Source organism: Gasterosteus aculeatus, chromosome 20, assembly GCF_964276395.1.
Source record: "Gasterosteus aculeatus chromosome 20, fGasAcu3.hap1.1, whole genome shotgun sequence".
NCBI classification, from domain to species: Eukaryota; Metazoa; Chordata; class Actinopteri; order Perciformes; family Gasterosteidae; genus Gasterosteus; species Gasterosteus aculeatus.
The window spans coordinates 14,281,255-14,300,647 of NC_135707.1; the positions used below are offsets into that span (position 1 = coordinate 14,281,255).

Sequence of the window (19,393 nt, forward strand, 5' to 3'; positions counted from 1 at the left end):
CAATTTATTGTTGTACATAAATACTTAAACAGGTTTCTTAGCCCTTTCCATGAAATAAATCAATGCACGTTACTGTAATTCACAAACCACCGACCAAAAAATAAAAATGGCTTTGCAGCTTGAACATTTTAAATGGCTTCCACTGTATAAAGCCGTACCAGTTCCATACATTCACATAGAGCGCTTCAATTGAATGCATGGCAGCGTTTGAGGTACAGTGTGCCAACAAGGTTTAGCGACTTAAAAGAGGCACTGACTGCTGTGCAATATGTTCCCTAGCAAATCATTAGAGCATGTTCTGCATTTAAAGGAGGAGGAGGAGGAGGATCCGGCGCATTAAAAAAATGGTGGCAGTGTGAAAGAGAAAAAAGAAAAAAAGATGGCGGTGAGGATTAGGACTGCTTTAGCTGAGCTCATTTACATCCCCAGCATCAGCAATATAATGTTACTTGAGGAGGGATTAAGCCTCTCTCCCCTTGACTTTGATCAGATATACAACACTTGTCTTTCTACTTAAAAGTATTCAGCCCCAAGGAAAGAAGGAATAGAGCTCATGTGAAATTTGACACTACCGTTTTTCCTGCAGTATATATAGATACAAAAGCAGTGACTGCTCGGCTGCAAGTTATGTTAAATCTGTATACGGTAGAGAAAGAAGTAATAAAGATACATATTTTGTTCTATTTAATTGTCATTGCAAAATTAAAATTACAATAAAGGCCAACTCATTCTCACAATGAAAAATGAGGGAAGAGAAGACGATGTAATAAGCAAAATGGCACCACAGCACGAATCACAATGTTACATAAGGGGGGTGGATTTGCTCATTTTTGTAAACTACAAATTATAATATTCAGATATTATCCTCATGGAATCAATGAGTATTGAATATTATGATCACATCACTAACCTAATTCTTAACCCACGCTATGACGGTTGCTTGTTATCAGCCTTGTGAAATTAGCTTGTTTTCATATTTCCATTTGTGTAGCGGAGTTAAAAAAAAAACAACCTTGCTGAGAGAATCCCCCTTGAATCCAGTTGCATTACCAGCTACGGAAACCTTGTATAAGATCAGGGTGTTCTGCGGCCCAATTGTCTTGTCCTGTCAGACAGTGGCCGGCAGCGGAAAGGACGTGGTGTTGATCGACCATATTCTCACTTTACAACGTCCCTCGCTCGCCGTCCCACTGCTTGTCCTAATGAACGTCCAGAGACAAATTAGATGGAAGGAATGAAAACGGGCTCCTGGGAGGTGCAGCAGCAGCTCACGAGTAGAATATCCATTCATGCTCCATCTCACTGCCTTTCTGCAAGTTGATGCTGTCAGTTGTTTTTTTATGTCAGTCTTTAAGTCTCTGACTCTACACAATTACAAAATCCCTCGACTTGTATTTACCAACCCTCCTGTTGTCCTGTCAGCCTGTCAAGCTCTATTGTTGCATTAAAGTGGCATGCACAAAGGACAAACACATTTAAGGTTCACCTAAATAGCCCAGCACCAGGTGTTGGTTTTGGCGTAACTAAATAATTTTTGGGGGGTATTCCTATAATCTTGACATCCAAACCATCAATTCAATGATTATTAAACATGATGGATATGCGTGGTTTTGTTTTACAAATTAAATCACTAAGTCCATGTCAATTTTCACATTGTGCCTCCCGGGTTAAAAATGGCAGTGACCACTTTTAATTAAATGAATATTGACAACTCTTTCCAGCAAATATACTTTTATTCATTGTCCTGAACTAAACACACTTGTTTTATGGGGAATTTGTATAGTATGTCTCGTCTCATAAAGAGAGACGGTAACACGGGGAGATGACCGGTTGAGACACTGAAGTGTTGGGGGACGGTGGGGGTGGATGGTCGATTTGGGAGAGATATTGTGTTGCTCTGTGTTTAGTGTGAAACAATGGGTGATGAGCAGAAGGGCAGGATCTCTAAGGAAATTAGATCAAAGGACCATCTGCCCACATACAGGAGCATGGCTGGATTTAGTCGCTTTAGTAAGAGCGAGCGAGAGACACTCAAGCAGTGCCAGGACTGAAAAGGAGTGACGTTTCTGGCTCGTGGCAAGAGAGGCTAAAACCATCCTTAAATGGAAAGGAACCCTCCATCTGCAACTCCAAGCTTGCCATTTCTCAATTATGCTCTGAGCGGTTTTGTGCACTGTAGAATGAGTGGACACGAGCAGATCTGGTAGTCCACCAGCATCAAAATGGATTAAATTATTTATAAATCGAAAGATTCATTTATTTCCAGATTTTAATCTGGAAACAAGAAAAATCTTCTTAAATTGATAGGCAATTAAAAATACACTACTACCATCACTTACAATGACCTACTGAATAAAAATCTTGCAAGTTGCATTTTTTTTAATGTTGAAAAAGGTTATTTCAGTATAAAGTCAAAACAAAACACAATAGGGTATTATGTGTTAAATTGAATGGTACAATATCAGCATATCGGAATGGCTTAGAATTATTCTTCCTAAGAGCTTCTGGTTAATGTGGGTTTATTTTTCCTTGCAGTAAGTAGACTGTGTTAAGTGGAGGCTGTCTCTTAAAATAACCATCAAGGATTCTTTGCCTAAAAGTGAGACCACAGCAGCACTTCCTGGTGGTTCGGGGTAAAGGGAGGTAGAGTTCCATTACTCCTGAAATTCATAGTCCAGTGACACACAATTTTATCAGTCATCTACTAATTTCTCAACAAAAGAAAACGGCAAGAACCTAATATTTTAAATATTGTGTTTACCATTGATTGTTTATTAGTTTCAGAATGAGGACAGAACCATTTTTGTCGAGTAGGACTACATTGATTAAAAGAGGGCAGCCCTAAAGGGAGGCAAAACACAGGTAAAGAAAAATAAAGGACTATCTAGTATATGCGTATATCACAGATTTGAGGTTCATCAAAACTGCAATAACTCTTTACTGCTGATATAATGTTTATAATGTTAAATACAGCTCCTTAAACGCAACAGCAGACAACTATTCCATTTCTGTTCACTCCATGTTAAGATGTAGTGTGAACAGAAATGAAGGTTTCTACTTCCTTCGTTCACGTGTGCACGTTATTGCACGTTAGCTCATGGCCACCAGTCTGCAGCGCTCTCATATGGCATTACAGCTCCCAAAGTGCAGCAGCCACACTCCAATCCGCCACCGATAAACCTTCAGCATGTCCCATTACCCACAGCAACGTACCATTTATAATGCCAGAAAAAGATTTAGCATTTGTTTTGTACACCAAAAACAGCATAATTCTCCGGCTATTGTAACCCACAATCCTTTGTGCAGCAGATGAGCGAGCTCCACGTTGAAGTTACCAGGCAGCTACTGTTAGCTTCGTCAGCACTTTCTGTCTTTAATATTTAATGTGACCCGACTGAAACCAGTGATTTCAGGTCGAAAACTATACAATCATAATTACCCGGGTAAGAAAGCACATGCACTATCTACGACAGCCTGTCCTAATTCTAAATCCATCACGCCAAATGATCACACTGGCTTTGCACATAAGTTGTAGTTTCATAGCGTCGGTGTGACGGCGGGTCTCACATGAGCAGCAATGGATATGAAGAGCCGCAGTCAGTCATTCATCAACCAGCTGTCAGTAAGAAGCCATCATTGCGCTGTAGCGCTCATTCTCTGTTCCTGATGGTTGGGCAAGAAATGAGCTTGCTCTGACGAAGTACCTGTGCGCAGCATCCTTAAGGGTTCAAATCCTGGCTAATAGTAAGCAGAAAATAAACCAAAAACCAGAATGAAGCGAAGTGTTAGAAAATAAAATCTAATCCACCTGAAGCTCTACAGATTCCTGAAAATGGTTGAAATATTTTAATAGTGTAAACTGGTGGTGGCTCTGTCTGTGCTCACACTGTACACGTTGTTCAGATTCGTTGCGTTATTAAATGAGATTTTTCTTTGTGAAACTTCACGCTCATTTCAGAATGAGAACAGAAGAAGAGGACACTACAAAATAATTGATTTGTTCAAGTAATTCGTTTTATATTTGGGTCAATTTTACTGAGGCAGAGAGTAGATTTAATGGTTTAAAATATCTGCGACATGTAGCCGCTTGCCTAATTCCAAAATACTCAACCCAACATGCGAGTGACGAGGCCCACATTCGATATTGCAGTTCTCACAGGTTCCAGGTCCTACTTAACAATGTGGCTTTTGACTCAAAATCCTCCTGTGTCCTCAGGACTGTCCCGTCTCTCTGCTTCAAGTACAGCAAAGTGGCAATGTCAAGATGTAGTAGTAGATGTAGAACCACTCCTGCTAACATAACTAATGTATTTAAGCAACTTGCTCCTTAAGAATACATATTTAATTGACCGTTTGAGCCATGGAGGCTCTAATCAACTTCTACAACGTGATTGAAATATAAAAATATAAAAGCAATCCCTTGCTCATTTGAAATGCCTTAGGGGAAACCTAAAACATGTAACCCTAATATCCCTCAGTTACATTGTACTACTGGGAGACAGTAGGGCAGCAGCAGTAATTGCCTGCAGTTTAAATAATTTATAACTCCTTCTCGGTGTTAAAACATCCTTACCTCTGCAGATGGGCACGGGGAAGTCCCACACGGACACGCCGGCCGCAGTGGTCACACAGGTGAGAAGTGAATGGCCGTCCAGGACGTAGCCGGTGACGCACCGGTAACGGATCTTGCCACCTACGTTGAACTGAGTTCCATTCAGTATGCCTTTGGGTGGAACCCCTGGGTTTCCACAGGAGCTGCTTCTCAGCTCTGGATAACGGAAAGAGAATAAGAGAACCAACACGTTACTGTATAAAACATGTGAGTTTATCTCTTGTGTGTAAAGCTATTTGGTTGTATGGTCATAGTCTTAGCTGCCTAAAGATGTCAATATTATCTTTGAGGTGGGTAGTCATCTGGGCCTTAGTGTTTGCAGAATTTATAGAACGCCGACAACTAGTAAATGTCAGCGCAAGTCTGACATTTATGCTAGGATGCTTACTTATGTCTGAAAAGCTGAAATTACCCCGAGAAGATGACAGAAATGCATTTCCCGGGGTGTACTCAACTCTTTGTATTAAGAGCTCACTAAATAACAATCATATAACATGGTACGAACAGATTTTGGAGGTAAAGAAGTGAAAATATTACTTGCAGTAAATCACATTTCTTTTATTTTTTTATCACTTGGCAGACACACTTTTGAAGACGACATATTCAAGTTATATCCAGCACAAGAGACAAATTCCAAAGAAATTGAGTATCAATTTTGCACAACTATTGACAAGTAAGTTGTGGCAAACAGGCGTGGGCCCTGCTTCCATCCTGTATTGATTTGCTTGAACACAATCTTCCAATACTTTTTTCTCCACCATTAGACCACCATAACTCAATTGCTGTCAAATTTCCCCAGCTTATAGAGCCTGAACTAAGATTTTATTTAAAGTGGTACAGAAAAATAGCCCATCCTCGGCTTCTTTTTGCTTCAGGAGTTACATGTTTACCAAAGCTTTTGTAAATGTACACAATTAGATTAATCTGCAGGTAAATGAGACGGACAGAAGCATAGAGACACTTAGCCTGAAGTTGATTTCAATGAGAGGCTGCACTTTCTATTACAGTAATATTTCCCTGGAATCATTTTTGACATCCAATTACTAATACAATTTACACTGCAGATGCTTACCATCTCTAAATGAATGCAATAGGAATCGTGGACTTTATGACTGACAGCCTCCTGGAGGGAGGTCTTTGTGAGGTGAAAACTGAGGAAAGACGGTGCAGCACTAATGATACCTGACCAATGCAGAGGTGAGCAGTGAGAAGCAGTTGGGAATCCAAACAGGTTGTTCCATCCGAGCAGTGCACGCCAGGGGTGAGGAGTAGCAGCTACGTCTCCTCAGAATTACATTTGCAACTATTATGCATTAGAAACCGTGGAAACGATTAATTTTTGACAAAGCGTGGTCAGGTTTAAGCATCAGTCGGTTACACTCGACACTCAGACATGCAACTTACAAGGTTCCCGTCTCATAGAGAGAATCATGGTGCTGTGAACAAGATATGAGGCACATATCATAGAAAGAGCAGCTCTAAAACACAATCCAAAAATGTGGTTACCATGACTATCAATGGAAGGGGAAAAGCAACACAAGCTGCAAAGGATGTATGCATCCCTACGTAGCACGATGCCTGATAACAAACAGCAAATGAAGTAACTCAGCTTTGGAGTTACAGAAAGCCGGTGGAATTTAAACGGAATTGTTTGAAATATCAAATTTGGGGACGTAAAGTGTGATTGATCACATCAAAGGTAATCCATCTAAACTCAAACCCAAATAACCGGCTAAAGCTTGATGAGAAGAGCAGATGCAATTAGAGCGCACTGCTGAGGTGAAAACATTTGAATCAAAAGCATCTAAACAAGATAGACATTCCTTCGGTCGGGGGACTGACGGTTTGTTTGCTACCAGATGTTATTCAATACTCCAAGACCCAGAACGGTTTACCACAAAGCTTTACATCAAGCCAATAATGTTTTACTGGACATTTACCCTGTAAGGATGATGACCACTGGAGAATACTAAAAGCACACGGCTTCAGCTATTTAACACTGGCAATTAAAAAAAGACTTGATTAGCAGGAGCCTGGCTGCTCAATTAGAATGCCGAGACATTGCCTATTAGTGGAGCTCTGTGCCAATTACATTTAAAAGAATGCAAGGTTAGTTTAAAAGGCATGTGGATGGGTCACAAACTGCAGGTTTCAGATATGAGCTTGGTAAAATAGGTGGGTTGCCAAAATAATCTGGCCTGGTCTTTGTCATTTTAATGTTGGCCCATCGAAAGCTACAGAGACTGTGCCATCAGCAACTATTGACTGTGGAGGGGAAAAACCCAGATACTTCATCTTAAATGGCATGGGATGAGAGAAAAAAGAATTAAGGTTGTCTGTCTAACAAACCACATATACGGGGACGGCAAACGTGTTAATTACTTCTCCAATTGGCTCGGCTGGAAGGCTGAGTGAAGAACTGGCCATCAGAGGGACACTCCCATTTTCAAGAAAGCAGCACAGTGTTGGTTGTACAAACACGCCATGGATAAAACCGTTGTGACTGAGTAAAATCAAGAATTTAAAAGTTTCTGGAGTGTTGAAAAGGTTACCGTGACCGTGATTGGAATTACAATTTCAGCTGGTGGAAGTCTCTGGGACCTCGGACAGATTGCACTAAAAAAATATATAAAAATATGACGACATAAATTATTTTACAGGAGGACACCACATTTTCCATGGAACGTAATGGATTAATAATTTCCCGTGGATTATCTATGCAAGGGAGCGATGCATTTATGGCTAAAGCTAAATCCAAAAAATCCACCCAACTGCTCAGCAAGTTGTTTCCAGTAAACCCACATGGTGTCTGATTCATTCATTTCCTGGTCACATAACATTTAAACTGATCTACAGTAACTAAAAAGACATTCCATGTCAAACACATTACTTTTGGAAGCTGTGCCGGTAAAAAAGAAACTGAAAGGAAGGAAGCCTTGTTGCATACTGTACTTATCAACATAAAACACGGCAAGTATCGTTTGTGATGCCAGAGAATGTGAAAATGAGAAACAAAACACATCCCTCTGACCTTTGTAAACTAAAGCGATCTGTTATAAATCTGTGCCAAAATGCAGACGTGACATGAAGCCTGGTAAGCCGACAGAAACAGAGATTCTGACATTATGACGTAACTTTGACCTACAGTTGTGTTCCCAAACAGTGGGAGCGAGAGTGGCTTTCATTATCTCCCCTCACAGTGGCAACGACTGACTTATGTGAACTAGTAAATGAGGTAGTTGGGTGCAAGATTTCTCTGGGGCAAAGCTATTTATCTGGCCTGTATATCTAACGACTCCGTAGCCCTTTGAAGAAGATGGAAGTTTGAAGGAGTGCCGATGCTTTGTGAGCACACAAGCAGCACACTTTCCCAACAGGAGCCGCCTGCAGACCTGTCTGTCTGGCATCCCGGCTGGCTGCTGAGCCGGAGTTTTATGCAGATGGACGGGAAAAAAATAAAAAATAAAAGAGTATTGACTGAACTTGTGTTGGATCTCAGGGCAATGCAGCTGGTTAACAACATATGATCATTGTGCAGGCAACCGCAAACGCAAACACACACACACACACACACACACACTTTTCAAACCCCAGTGGTCAATCTGCAACATTGCATATGGACTGGAGCTGAAATAATTTGTGAAGAAAAGAAGAAATTATGTTTCACGGGTCACCTGTCTTTCAAAGACTTTTCTAAAATAAAGGGCAGCTCGAAATGGCACCGCGGCAGGTTTTGGAGAGGAAGGGCAATGTTTTCACAGCCGATACACAACCTTCGACAAAGGGCAGGCAGATAGCGTTACTCCCAGCTCGGTACATGTACACTGCAGACAGGCAGCCTATCTACGTCCCCTGGGAAGCTGCAAGCACCGATGCCCGTTGTTCGGCTGCGTTGGAGAATAACGCCCCATATCTATTCTCCTTAATAAATGCAGCTTGACCCTTTCAACGCGTGACAGTGTGTTAAGATTGCGGGATCACACTGAGAGAGAGGCTATTGTTGAGGAAAGGTAGGCACTCCAGTAATACAATTCATAGAAAGCTGGTTTGCATTCCAAGATACCCGACTAAAGATTGACAGGTCCCTGAAAAATTTAATTCAAGTCCTTCAGCGTGTCCTTGGTATGCACGCAGACTCAAATCCACTTGATTGCATTCATGATTCAATCATGTCCGAGTGTTTGAAAGCGTCACACACTTTTATTCAAACGAGTAAGCAGCTCGTATGTATTCACACATACGATTTTGCCAACGACATCAGCATAACCAGAAGGAGAGGCATGAAGTGGTGACGGGAAATGCAAATGAATACAGTATAGAGGAGTACATTAAGTATTTCTGTTTCATATGACTCATGCATACAGGCCTCCGATGACAGTCAACACTCGCTTTCAATTCAGATGACATCGCCGATGACACCAAGAAAACCTTTTTGGGGGAAATTCCTCAATAAACTGCCCCAGTATCTACTCAATCTACTGTAGCCCCATCATCATATAAAATAGAGTGGTTTATTCGCCTTGTATGCCATCATTGCATTCCACATCAATACGCCGTTTTAAAATGAATAGCATCATCATACCAAGGCTTTTCTAAAAGAGTAAATAATAGCATACATCCTAACATTGTTGTTTTAATATTTATGCTGTGTGGTGCCTTCTAACATGAGGCTATTAAAGGACGAATGATGGTCATAAGAATAAGCTGTACATGTTATGGTCTAAGCAGGTCTGGATATCGCCACTGATTTCCAAAATCTATAGCATTCCGATTCACAAGATCCCAATTCGGATATTTCAGTTACAATATCAATATTGTGTAGATATGATTCATTCTCAGTGAACCGACGCTGTAAATTGAACAGGAAGCTCTAACGCCGCCTATTCCTCGTCTGTTCTTTAACGCAACCGGCCATCTGCCTTTATGCTCGGCGGCAACAGAAAAACTTTACAACCGTGTTCCACATTGCGAACATATGTAGATGAAGAAAAGAACTAAACTAAAGATTTGACGCGCCGTGTCAGATGCTCAATAGGATTACTGCTGTGTAAAAATTGGCTGAGGTCAGGTTTAAGTCTGTTGTTGGTATAAATATATCAGGTGTGCCTCAGAGAGCGGCGGTTTGAGAGACAAGGCGAAGCTTCTAAATCAGATCAATTTACGATCATCCAAACCTGTCCTGCTCTGTCCTCATTACTCATTACATTACAGTATTGATTAATGGGAAATATATCTGCCTCATGCTTAACAAAATGTGATTGACATTAAAATCAACATGGAACTCCGTTGAATATTATTCGAGCAGAACAACGAGATGTAATTCAACCAAGCCTCACACTGGACAGAGAGAGCGACGGAGAGCACAGATGGCCAGATGGAGAGGGAAGAGGTCCTGGGCTGGTCAGGTTTGGCGCATGTGGGGAGATGGAGAGGGAAGAGGTCCTGGGCTGGTCAAGTTTGGCGCAGGTGGGGAGATGAGGAAGGAGGTAAAATGGATAAATAGAGTAACGACACTGCTGAAGAATATTGGGAGTAGAAGGAAATGAAAAGCAGGTCAGCCCAAGAGGCACATGGCCAGAAGCAGAAAGGAAATCGAGAAGAAGCAAAAAGGCGGGACAGTAGATGATGAGATGTGGAGGAATGGGAATGAGTTTTGATGGAAAAAAGCACATGAACTTTCATCGGATGGAGAAAGGAAAAAGAGAAACGGAGAAGGATGAGCGTTCACATGAAAGATCAGAACGGAAAAAAGTAGGGGTGAGCGAGATGGTCACAGAATATTTAAACTTTTTTAATTTTCATTCGTATTTAGACAGAACTCCGCTGCAGTCGGCTCTGCCTCAACACAGATAACCCATCAACATCTGCCGTGCATTTCAAATGCACTTCTGAAAAGGTTTAGGAGTTTGGAGGTAGGAAAGCTGTTTTGAAAAACATGAGATTAATTTGAGGTTTGTAATGTTTCCACAACTCAAAATCGACGTCCTGCTGGAAATCAGGCGCGATAATGAGGTCATCTTCTCCTGGCTGATAAGGTCGTCCTTCTGAATGAAGATGTGGTTTAAGAAACTGGGTTGATTCGAGTCTTTGACTTCCATTCCAAAAGGTATTTCATTTTTCAATTTAAAATGGCCATTTCTAATGACAATAGAAGTGAGTGCGGAAAACTGATGATTCTCTTACCTTCATAAGCTACCTTAAATCCATGGGCGCTTACTGCAAAGTCACTGGTAAGCCTCAGTGAAAAAATGGAGCCAGAACTGGTAACAGGCGCAGGGATGGTAAATCCTGTTAACCTGCAGATAAGAGAGAGACCGTCAGTACTGAATATATGATTCAATTCAGATGAACCACATCACTATGACAATCACAATCTAAAGTAGATGGTGAAGGTCTAAGAAGAGCCCCATTAAAAGACAAATGTTTCAATCAAATTCATGTAATGACAGTCCAACAACACCGAAAAAGACGCTGTTGAAAAGTTGTGAGGCAAAACACAGATTTGTTAGACAACTACTATTTTCGTATTTAAACTAGATTCCAGATCAGGTGGAAATGACTCTGAAATTCTTGTTGAGAGATGTTGGTGCAAAGATTGAATGATACAAAAACCTGCAGATTAGCGTAATTGCTAATAACACGACCATTCTTTCTCTGAAGCCTTTTGTGTGTAACTAACTGCTGAGTGACGCAATCTGCCTGCCAATAACACACAGGGTACAATACAATAAAAACCCAGGCGAGAACATGCCTTATTGTCGGATGGTGTTTGAGGGCTGGCAGCTGCATTGTAACAGACTGCTCCATTACTGCATTTCAAATTAGGTGCAGATCCAAACAAATCCATTTCCTTTCACGGCGTCGTAAACAAGATGTGTGGCTGACCGCTCCTCAGAGGCAGTTGCTGATGTCCTATCGACCATCCACTGCTGTAGGCCCGGCTGTGTCGCATGCATTAAACTTGTGCGTGAAATAAAATGTGTCATTCTCTAGTTTCCTTGTTGTTTTCCATTGCTAGTTTTTCGCGCCGTTTGTGTGTTAGACACTACTATTTGACGATGGCTCCATATTCTCTGTGAATAATGTCCCAGAAGTAGGTGCCTTATTTACAGCTTCAATAGAGTTTCCAATTACAGCAGAGTGAACTTTGCTGGTCTTTGCACTACATAATTAGCCTTTGTCGCAGCATGCCAAGATACTACTGACAATTTTGAATACAATTATGTAGGAAACGGTAACCTTGTTAGAAGCCTAATCGGTCACAAGAGAACTGTAGATAAGTCTAACTAAAGGTAAATCTGGAGAGCTTAATCTAAAACAGCAGGTACATTAAAACAATTGATGTTTGACACAAACAGGTTTTCACTAAAGCCTCATTGAAAGGAGAAATGTGGCCATTGCCTTTCTCTCTGCTCCCCACAGTCTCAAGTGTACATCTCTTCAAAACAATTATTTTCAATGAAAGATAGTTTGAGATCAAGCTGCGATAGTCTTTACAATTAGGCCCCCTACCCAAAGGCTGGTTAGGCGGGGATCTATGGGGGGACTAATTATTTGCTGAGCAGAACATAAACGACAGAACAATCACTGGCGGCAGAATACATGCTGGCGCAAAAGGTCGATGCCTCCCACAAAGACGTGTGCTTTGCAGCTACAAAATGACTCAAAGTCTTGACCTTCAAGGATTTCTGAATGATTGGGATAATGGAAAATTGATGTTTGTCCACGAATCCAAAAGGTGAGCAGTCTTTACTTGGTGGACAGAGTTCACAGAAGACTGGAGAAAGATGTGCTGCTATGGCAACAATGTGATACAGGGAGACAAAAAGGGGAAAGAAAACAAACGCAGTGTTAAGGCAACATTTACAGAGTAACGATAAGTAGTCCTGGTAATTCCTAAAACAAACAATATAACTGAAACAATAAAAGCAAGGTCAATGGAAAAGTATAGAAAAAGATCAGCCCCACTACGCCAAACTGAAACTCGGACTCGTTCGTTCCAATTCTCAACGGGTTAAATCCCCTCGTATATTGCGCTGTTGTCACCACGGTGCGAGAAAAGCAAGGGAATGAGGGCGTAAGTGTACATAAGGGGAGGATATATTTTCGAACGCTGTCAGTTGGACAGATTAGAAGGTGACAGTCGGTGAAAGACTTATTTATGACTCAGGTCATGTCTCATGCCAGAACGGTCAAGATAATGCGGGAACAATTTAAACCCCCCCCAAACAAAAAACAACAACTAAGGAACAATCTTGGCCATGAAAGCGTGCAACTGCAGACGAAAACACACGTTAATTAAACCGAGAAAAGAGAAGGTGACACTTCGACACATTTTCTCAAGGAGTCCTCGGTGCAACGCCAGAATATCAAACGTGATAGTTCATTCAAATCAAAGAAGCACACTGTGACATAAGTATCTCCTGAACAAAAAAGGCAGACAAAGAGATCTCCATCACGTGGCGTTCACTGGAGCTTGTTGCTTTGGCAACGGAAGCATCTGGTGAATGGTTGGAAAATGGCATTAAGAAATAAACCCTATGGGGCTTGTTGCCTCCCTTGACAAGGGTCCTGTGGGTGAGAGATCAGATACGAGAAGGATGCTAAATCACACTAGCATTTGAAACTCTTCAAAGACCTAAACGCCCAAATCTGATGTTGCATGGTAGGCGAGACTCACCAGGGAGTTTGATTGCGATGCTTAAAGTACAACAGGTTGTGGTATAGTAAAGATGAATGTTCATCAAGAAAAAAAAAGAGGTACAATAATAGACACATTAATGTTAATCATACGTTTAAATTTAAATCTATTTAGTTTCTTCCGGCTCACTGCGAAAGACCTTGCTGGTTTACTGGAATACAGTTTGAACGGATATTTTAACCACACCAATCATAGACCAGCTATTGTAAGCTTTCTTTTGAAAGGCTTGTAGAGAATTTGCTAGCACAAAAGAGTTATTTTATGTATTTCAATTCCAAAGAAAACAAGGTCATACCATGTGCAGTAGATAATGCAGCGCGGTCCCATTCAAAGCCAATCAGCAACGTTTGTTAGTTTCGAACTTGCATTAGAGGTCGAACAAAAACGAAACCAACTCATTTGTATGAAAGTGCTTTTAGGAATTCAAAAACACACCAAAATGAACTAGTTTATCTGGCACAAAGGACGTAGGATAGCTCATTTACAAAAAAATGTAATAATGAAATACTAGTAAAACTTCATAGCGTTCAACAAAATCAAATTGCCAGTGCTACAAGTGTGTGCCAGAGTAAAACAAAAAGGTTCTAATAAACGCGTATTGTACTCCACCAGGTCAACGAGCAATGCCACTGCGGCTCTCTGGACGCCAGGTGTCCGGACAGCTGTGGCGTCCCCCGTGCACGGATCAAAGCAACATCAGTTGCAGACGCACGGCCATGTGTGCCGGGGAATGTCGTGCCCGGGCCGATGCAGCCCTTTCCTCCTGCCTGAACACACTACATCAGCCCTGAAGGTAGCTGTCAGGACATTCCCACCGCCTGATTAGTGTCTCCGGGTAGCGACGTGCCGTAGCAAGAAGGAAGAGAAGGGAGTGTTATACCTCTCATTGTCTCTCTACCTCCATCTGTCTTCCCGCCTATTACACTTGTTCTTTCTGTCACGCGAGCGTTCTCCTATGTCGGTGCATGAGGCTGCTCATATTCACGGCTCGTCTTGTCTCGATGGTTCACCATGAAGTTGCCTTTTTTTACTCTTTTGTTGCCTCTGTCTCTCCTTATTGCTACACCGCTCTTAAACTGTGTCCCCCGGGGAAAAGGAGGAGGACAAAAAACAGACATGAGGGTGGAAGAGCCCTCAAGTGTTCCGAGTGATCCTACTTATTAAGAAACAATTAAAATGAACCACTTGCCTTTAGTTTATTGTAAGAAATGGAGCAAAATAAGGCATGTTACTTACTAAAGGTGAATAATGGCCTGCTACCTTCCTCCTCAAAACAAAAAACAGCAGCAGGAGATGATTAATAGACTTATGTTGCACTGATTTGGCCTAACTAACTACAGCAGCCCTCAACACTGACATTTGGTTTAATAACTGCAGTAAAAGGTCAAATCATCCCATCAATTATTTTGCAACAGTGAATCCATTAGGAAAAAGGCTTGGGAGATGGTCGGAAAAGTTCATGTCCTCTCTGCGTTTAATAAGCCTTTTTGAATAAGACTGTTTGAGCGCAGAATCAGCTGTTATTTTGTTGTTTGTCTCTATCTTTAAGCAATTCTCCAGATGTAAATTGGAGGGTGTCAAATGCAAAAACAAAAATGGGATAAATATGAGCATTAATCATTTCAACTAAAAAAAAAAAACTAATTAGTTCACGCTGCGAAGACAAAAAGGGTAATTAATCCTCTTCCTTCGAGCTTGCCATCTGCATTGTGGTTCTGGTGTATTTGTGTTAAGATGGGAAGGCGGACTAGGCATAGATTTGATGTAGGTTATCCTGGTTGGAGGTGACAAAGCAGCAGCAGATACGTAGCGAAGCACTTTGCGCCCATTAATCCTGCTTTTATGTTATGAAAACCTTAAGATACTTTCCCTTCTTTGGAAGGGGATTTTTATTAAGTCGTAATGAGTCAAAGTTACCTCACCCATCACGACTGATGATTAGCTTGAGACTGAAGATGTGAAAATTGCTTGGAAGTTACATCATTCATTTACATGCATGCTCCATTGTAGTTTTTCATTTACATTCCACACATAGTCTCACCGCCAGCAACCAAGTCTACTTGTATCGGCTGTGGCCAATTCGATGCAGCGCCTAACAACAAGCCGCTTTCTTCAGAGACTAATTTAACACTGGCCTGCTGCATAATTGCTGTACTTTCTGCACTGTTCTCAACATTAAAATAGACCGTGTAAGACTAAGGCCTTACAATAGTAAGACGGAAACCAATTACAGTTCAATTTTGATGGGATTTTTATTTACTCTGTGGTTGACGCCAGAAAGGCCCAATTCAAATAATATCCTACGTCAGGCCCACATTAGTTTGATTAGAATTAATGGTGTATTTCTGTGTCTACGTCTTTAATGTGGCAGCTGGTGAAGATGGAGATGAAGCTGATTTTAACCACTTTAATTTTGCTATACACACACACAACTTCACGCCAAAGTAGAGACTACTATTCTATAATAATTTATCCTGAGATCTAGTGGACTAGGTGAATAACGTTACACAAATAATGAGAACTCAAATAAAGTAGGACAAATGTATCTAAAAACATTAGTATGTACTTACATTTGACCACAGTGGAACAAGAGTAAAAATAGTTTTCAAGAGCTTGTGTCACGTTGTTCATAGATTCAGCGTCTTCGTCAAATCAGATTAAAACATTGAACTTTAAAATATACTGAATTTAATTCGGACAAAGTTAGTGGGGAAAAAAGAAAGTTTCAACTATTTCACAGCATTTCATCTCTATCGCAATTTGAATTGTCCTTGTGATTTGGAAGTGCATTTTACTGAAATGAAAGCCTAAAGTCTCTCCTCCTGTGGTCCGCTGCAGGACACCCAGCTCACATCACGTTTCCTTTCAAGATGTCTTTATTTCTACATCCAACGCTTACCAACTTACAATGTACAAAGAAATTACAGAAAGCTAAAAAATAGACCTGAGAGAAGATAAAAGATATAAAAATAATACAAAATTGAAGTCTAACTACTTTTCCAATTCTCTTTTTCTTACTTGGTCACAAAACTTTTGAATTTTTACAATGTGTAGTTAAGGGGATCCCAGTGGCCTTTCTGTGTGGAGTCTGCATGTTCTCCCCCGTGTCTGCGTGGGTTCTCTCCAGGTACTCCGGCTTCCTCCCACAGTCCAAAGACATGCTCTGGGGATCAGGTCGATTGGTGACTCTAAATTGCCCGTAGGTGTGTGGATGTGAGTGTGAATGGTTGTGTGTCTCTGTGTAGCCCTGCGATTGGCTGGTGACCAGTCCAGGATGTACCCTGTCTATCGCCCGATGTTTGCTGGGATGGACTCCAGCCCCCTGCGACCCTGTGTGCAGGATAAGCGGTTTGACAATGGATGGATGGATAGTTAACGCGATCACTTGCTCACAGAAAAGGTGGGACTCTTCTGACAAACACATCTAACAAAAAAAAAAACTAAGCTTAATTAGCATAACATTCATTATGTACTTATAATAGTAATTGCATTAAGACAGCAGCAGAAAGAAAGAAAAAAACATCACCGTAATGTGGTCTTTTTCTTTTTGCAGAGGGAAACAAAAGGCTTTAATACCCTTCCATCCTTAATATATGATTTCATCACAATAATGATTGCTTCAACTCGCGATTCTCCAGCACCAGGGATTGTGCGTAATGTAAGTGAAGCACCGAACGAGGGGGGGGGAAGAACTCCACAGAGAGAATACATAGATCAATGAGGAGACACACTAATCAGGTCCATGACGACAACGTTCATTCTTTCCATTTTAAAAATTCTTTGTCGCTTTTGTCGTGTTACGTTCTGAATGTCTGCTTTAATTAACGAAAAGCATTAATAAATCAAAAGGCATATTCAATCTCTATGATGTTTTTTGTAATTGTAAATACCCCAGAAGGGAACAAGCATAAAGAGTTGCCTGTCATTGTGTGTCACCTTCTTATTTATTCCAGCTGAAGAAACACACCAACGTACATTTAGGGAAGGGAATGGAAAAGAAAAACTATATTGCCATGGAAACGTAGGATCTTTTAAAATAACTTGCTGGAAAACAAGGTTGGAAAGTTTGTGCTGCATCTTTTCTGATAAACTTATCCAAAAGATGTGAAAAAACAAGGTAAGGAAGCTTGTTCTTTTTTTCTTCTGAGTGATTTTGTTTTGCAGTGAATTAATTGTATACGACCAGGCGTACATTTTGGGCCCCAGAGGCACAGCAAAGACTGCGTCATGGAATTTTCTGGCTCCTTACAACACAGTCCCGCATTGTGAGGAAATCCAACACTTGGAAAAAAACAAGTGTGACTAAAACGCAAAGAACAACGTTGCTATTTAGAGGTTTGGACTGGATAAGCAAAAACCCATCACAATTTGAGCCATCTGCTTTTGTCTCATTGCAAGAATTATTTGCGCTTTTCCGTCTCTCTGAATGGCAGGATTAGTTCCATGTGAATTTAGAAAGTCTCAGCAAAATATAATCTCTCTGGTTTCTCGTTTTGAAAATTGTTAACCCTACATTAGGACACGTCTAATCAGCGATGGCTCTTAAAAGCTTGCTCACAAGGAACCTACACTTGTGTCCATCTTGTTAGGTGTGCTCCAAAGAAATTACATTACAATTGTCCTCCAAGAAGTCTATGCCGATGATGTTGACTTTGTTAGAAACAAGATAACATTGGATGATGAATCACATCATCTGGCTGTTTACCGTAAGCAATCAAAGTCCCTGTCAAACCCAAGCAGACAATAATAGACAACACGACAAAGTGGTGCACGACTGCTGTCTGTCTACCGACAGTTTTTACACCTGTGCACTTGGAAACAGGTTTATCCCACTAGAAGTGCAGACCCTGAATGCACCTGCAACTGAACCGAAAATAGTGATTTCAACCCTAAAATGTTAACAGGTAAAAAGTATAACACCGCACTTTTACTCAAATTGTGATAGTATCCACAACGTGGAGCACACAGGGCCGAAAAATGGTCGTAAATACAATATATATAATAAATCAACCAAAACCGTAAATGTAGGTACCGCACGAGGTCATGAGATTGCCAGAAATGTAAATTCGCATAAGGTCACGTCACACGTGCTTTTGGGAGAAGTAGTGTTAAATTAGTGAAATATGAATGTCTGAGCACGTGCATTCAGCGTGCCGTTGGGAGTTTGCAGAGCGGCAGTGCAGCTCTTCACGCCATGATGGTATTCATGTCACCATTCAGTCTAGATTTCCTATACTCGTGTTCGACGTTCAGCGCTACAGGAAGATGTGACAGTGGGCTAGTTAGCTGTTATCTAACAAGAACTCGCAAACTTACAAGTAACGTTACTGTGAGCAATTTATTTCATCTAGGTTATTGTAATCATAAAACAAGCCACTTACTAAAGTTCCGCCCGTCAACGTTACGCGCTCCCGCACTTTGAGGCGCGCTCCCTGCGTGCGTGTTTATTTCTGTCACACTGCGGGGAGTCTGCGGGTCGTCCGGCAGACACACGGAGCCCTTTGAGAACCCGTCCAGCATCCACCCAGAGGAATTACCCACAAGTCATTGCAATGTGACGTTATGAAAACGGGATAACCAGTGAAAGCATATGGAGGCGTAAACACGTGTGTTCAGACCGTCATAATAAAATTATTCCTACGTTTACACTTAAAAATTACATACATTTAAACATGGAGAAAAAAACACATGAATTGACACGATTTGTATTAATTCATTCATGAAATATTAAATGTTGTCATTGAAGCAATTTTGACAAAAAAAAACAACGTAAAACATTATTAAAAATGACCTCTCATTTTGTGAACAGCCTTAAAGGCGATCAAATCATAGAGAAATGTATTAAATAAATACCCTACATTTTTTCATATTTATATTATTTGACGTAGAGATGGTGACGTGATGGAAAGGGCTTCTGTCTAATTACAGTTTGCTTTATGTGTTTGTTGGAGTGCAGAAGATGTAGTGTCCTTTGACTATTTTTTAAAACTATCACTATGAATGCATATGCGGCTAATTGGGATTTGGGATTAAAGATGTGCAGATTTATCAAAATCACATGAACGTGAATGACAGTGTTA

At 40.9% G+C, this 19,393-nt stretch overlaps 1 protein-coding gene across 3 annotated transcripts in view; it reads right to left on the reverse strand.

The window, feature by feature from the left end:
• Positions 1 to 19,393, reverse strand: part of LOC120810582 (CUB and sushi domain-containing protein 3-like) — a 166,740-nt gene that overhangs the window by 132,173 nt on the left and 15,174 nt on the right. For all 3 annotated transcript variants that reach the window (XM_078094170.1, XM_078094171.1, XM_078094169.1), the window contains exons 3-4: positions 10,796 to 10,908; positions 4,574 to 4,768 (exon numbers count right to left, since the gene is read on the reverse strand). In XM_078094170.1, the coding sequence (XP_077950296.1) occupies positions 4,574 to 4,768; positions 10,796 to 10,908 (308 nt within the window). The remainder of the gene's footprint in view (positions 1 to 4,573; positions 4,769 to 10,795; positions 10,909 to 19,393) is intronic.